Source organism: Loa loa (assembly GCF_000183805.2).
Source record: "Loa loa unplaced genomic scaffold supercont3.434, whole genome shotgun sequence".
Lineage (NCBI taxonomy): Eukaryota > Metazoa > Nematoda > Chromadorea > Rhabditida > Onchocercidae > Loa > Loa loa.
The window spans coordinates 42,311-46,729 of record NW_018108614.1 but is presented as its reverse complement, the minus strand read 5'-3'; the positions used below and the strand labels follow the sequence as shown (position 1 = coordinate 46,729).

Genomic DNA, 4,419 nt, shown 5'->3' with positions numbered 1-4,419 from the left:
AATGCTCGCCGTGCAGGAATTATTTCTTATTTCCTTGGATTTGTACCATGTTTTCCGAACATTTTTGGTAAAGTTTTTGTATGTTTGTCTTAGTGAAGGTGAGTTATTTAAAAAATAAAAAAATCATAAAAATTATCAGTGAAGATATTCATTTGTCGGAATCGAAGTTCTGAATTTTAAATGGATTTCAACCAGTAAGTTATAGAACCATGTGCCGTCGTTTTTAATGCGGAATTGGATTTTCGTTGGAGCTACACTAACACCACTTGTGGTCAAATCATTGCATTGTTCGACCCAACGTTCACTACTATAAGTTTGACCATAGCAGCATGCATTGATTTTGTGACGCTTCTCAAGATTAGAAAATACAATAAAGTTACGATTCGCAGTTATTTGATCATTTATTTACAATAATAGCTTCTAATTAATAGTTCAATTAATTGGTTGTATGGCCCAATTCCTGGAATGTTTCCATAAAATATAAGGCAATTTTCCTTAAAAGCATCGAATGTATGCTATGAACCAAAACGAAGTAACTGTTCGGAATGAATGTATTTTTAAGGTTTGACAAATTAAATATCGAATTTTATTTGAAACTTTTAAGTAAATATGTCTCTCAATAAACCTTGAACATAATCTATGGTTATAGTACGGGAATTATTTTTACTACATTTTACAGTCAAGGAAAGTGAATCAAGTGATGGTACGTTCTGCAAACCGTAAACGTGAAATATTCTTTTTTAAACAGGTAAGTTACACAAATATTGGAATTATTGGGTGGATAATTAAATTAAAAAAATAGGTTGTGATGAATATTACAATTACTTCAGCCCAAAATAGTTCATCATTTAACCATAAATTACTTACTTATTCATTTCCAGTCAAGTATTGGCAGGCTTGCGATAATTGGATGTGCTATTGTCTTTAATAATGGATCACGTTTTCTCACCGATAAATGGGCTTTATTTGCTGCGTCTACAATTGCTTGGGAATTGTTGCATGTCTTAGATGGGTAAGAGGTTTTTGAGCATTTTCCATTTCCTCTAAGGAAGGGTTGCATTCTTAGAAATGACAGCAAAAGCGAATTATACGGTTTTTCTCACGCTGCTTCTGTTATATTAAGTTATATTTAAATATGATTACTGCTCAGTAAATGTGTAGTTAAATATTTGAAATGAAATCTTTTGAGGGAATAATGCGAAAATTACTTGCAGACTTGTTATATTGATCTTCAACTGGCATTACATGAGAAGCTTACAAACGAATGGTAACAATTTCTTAATAAAAATATGGAATTAAAAATATGAAATTGATAAAAATATGGAATTAAAACTCGAGTTAAAGTTCAACGTTTACTTTAGCATTTCCACTGAATTAGATGCTAAAGAGAACATAATTCACAAAATAATAGAATATAATTTAAGTAGTGACGGATCATAGACGGTATGGTTGGTAAAATGATATTGGCGAACTTACCCAAACAATTATTTCGTTCAATGACATCAATTTACCGCTAAATATCGATTGTGGAACAAAAGTACTTTGAAAATATTCGTTAATGTTTATAGTCGATGAAATGCTGCTACTATTTTATCGATACCACGGTGTTACCGTGTTAAAAATTTTATTACGCTTTACTTATAGTGCAGTTCTGGTTACAAAATGATACTGCATGCACTTTGTCAAGCAATTAAATATAATGCTTATTATGCTCATTAAGTTATATTACGTTAAGTGGTGTGTAGTGTCAATGAATTACCAGTTCATTAATTGATTTGCATTTTAATGGAGTGCATTTTTATTAAATATATTATTTCTAATTAGTGGAAGAAATGTTGCTATCAAGATTTAACATCATACCTGGTCGATAATATCTATAATCATAAGTCCTTTTAAATGTATAGAAAATTTGTAATGGTCGCGTGAGATCAGCGATTTATCATTTTATCATCTGATCAAGGATGAATTACGGATGCATGTGTGGAAGGGAATATCACGTCGCAACATGAAGACAAGCAACAGCATAATATGATATAGTCCCTATCCAAAATAACTTTCCAACAATCACCTCGCGATACATTTGCTAATATCGTCGGCAAGAAAATGAAATGTGCAGAGAATATATTAAAAAGAAATGTTTAGAGAATATATTAAAAAGTTTTTTTTCCAAGAAAAACAATATAAGTTGAAGTCGATTACGAAATGATATTCATTATCGAATTTTTACTTTAAAAAGAATTAGTCTTGTGCTTTTCTCTTTATGTCGCATACTGAAAATAAAATAGAAAGACTGTCAACGTTCAAAAGAAAGGAGCGAGAAAATGTTGAAATTCAATTTAAATTTTTTTGATTTCATTCGAGTGTTACAAATTTTGGAGCGAAATCTTTGTTTTTTTGCTTTTTTTTTCGTATCAATTAATTAGAGAACGGAGAGCTTTTTGGGTATACTCACCGGAGTAAGAACTTGAGGCAAAATGTGCAAGTTATTCGAAACTAATTCCGAAATATTCCAGAGTCGAGTTGAAGAGATACGAAAGGCAAAATTTTCACTGTGCCATATTCCAAGCGAACATAACACTGTATGTTTGGCTACTATAGGAAACTGAGAAGTAACTGAAAAACTTCAGACTTAGTAATATGGTCCAACATGGCTAAAGAAAGAAAGTTGGACAAAGTAGGAATAATCACTTTCCGTTTGATAATCAAGCTTGTATCCAAGTCATCATATTGTAAATATGTGGACATTTGTACACTCTAATCAACTTGGGTTCAATTAGTTTTAACTTCTCAAAGTGTTTTTAAAAAATCCGTTATGTAAGCAATTAAGAACAACTTAGCAATCATCTTCGTTTTCCATATTATCCAGTAATTGTTCCATAACAAAGATAACGACTAATTTTATGCAAATCAACAAAACCATTATCAAAAATATTTGTCTGTCCCAAATAACACAACAAGAACATCATTATTAAGAAAACAAATAACTTCCGCAATAGTAACTGTCGGAAAAATCGAAAGAATTTTATTATACATTAAATGCTTAGAATATTTCTAATGATTCATCACTGCATTCATTCACCAATTTATATTCTTTAAAATTATCTCCCATACGTTTCTTTTGTTATCTTTGTCTAACGAAAATTCACATCTTTATTTTAATGATAAAGGACGTCCAATTTACATGCTAACCTTCCCATCTGATCTTGTTACAACGCTTATTATGTAACTGGACCATTACAGTTTCCTTTGTATCTAAATGAATACCCCCTTTTTTAAACGTTTATTTTAAACCATTCCCACTCTCTAATGCATATAAACCCTATTGTAAATCGGTTAATTCATTATGTTCAATACAGACTTTACAATCCGGTGTGGACTCAATACAGCTCACTTCAATTTCACTGAACGCAACTCAGCCTGACCCAAATCGACTCACGCAATTCAGCCTGACCCCAACTCAACTCAATCTCTTGCAACCAAAATCAACTCAACGTAACTCAGCCTGACTCATTTTCAAAGTTATTATCAACCATCAATTTCATATTTTCATGAAATTTGAAATGAAAAGATGATCAAAAACTGATTTAATCACCTTACTGCTTATTTTAATCTACAATTTGGTTTAAGAAAGTGATGAAATTATTTCAAATTCTTAAAGAAATTATCAACAGCTCTTTCACTTAATCGAATTACTTATACTAGCAACAAAATTTACCTTTAAGTCCTAAATTATTCCAATATTAATATAAAACTAAAATTATTTTTTTGGTTCGAAAGATAGCAATCAAAGGATAGTTGTCATAAAATTAATTTATAGTATTGAAATCAACAAATAAACAATGGAAAAAGAAAAGATGGTGATTGATTGTTTATAAATGGTTAGGCATAAAATTGAAATATGCAAAGACTTTTTGTCTGCAAATTTTAAATTAAATCAAATTTTATCTCATCAGCAAACTTTCTGTAGGACTTTTTTTTTAACTTTGGATTTTTTATGGAAATGTATTTTTGCAAAATCTTCCATATTTCGTCTTGTCACTTTTGTCTTTCCGTCCGTCTCTTCTCTCCCTACCTCTTTAGCTTGAATGAGACAGAATTTAGTGTCAAAATAATGTTATTATTTCCTTAGGCTATTAACTCCTGACATTTCTATATCATCCATTTTCTTTGTGTCGGTTACTGCTAATTTTCTCGGGATTTCTTGAAATATACTTAAAATTTTAGGCAACATTTTCAAATGCAATTATTCTATTCTTTTGATAAAGAATTATGTTAAAAATGGTACCATTATATTTATAAAACGAACGAACGATCTGTGTTTTTATTTATTTAATAAACGACAATTTGTTTGTAAGGAAACAGTATCAAAGAATACTCACTCATTTATATCGATGATCAAATGGATGACAAGTAATTATT

At 30.2% G+C, this 4,419-nt stretch overlaps 1 protein-coding gene across 1 annotated transcript; it reads left to right on the top strand.

Moving 5' to 3' along the window:
• Nucleotides 1-700: 700 nt before the first annotated feature.
• On the top strand, nucleotides 701-1,016 carry LOAG_12989 (hypothetical protein; the record flags this gene model as incomplete). Its single annotated transcript, XM_003148500.1, has 2 exons — nucleotides 701-748; nucleotides 882-1,016. The coding sequence occupies 2 exons, from the start codon at nucleotides 701-703 to the stop codon at nucleotides 1,014-1,016; spliced, it is 183 nt and encodes a 60-aa protein (XP_003148548.1).
• Nucleotides 1,017-4,419: the final 3,403 nt, after the last annotated feature.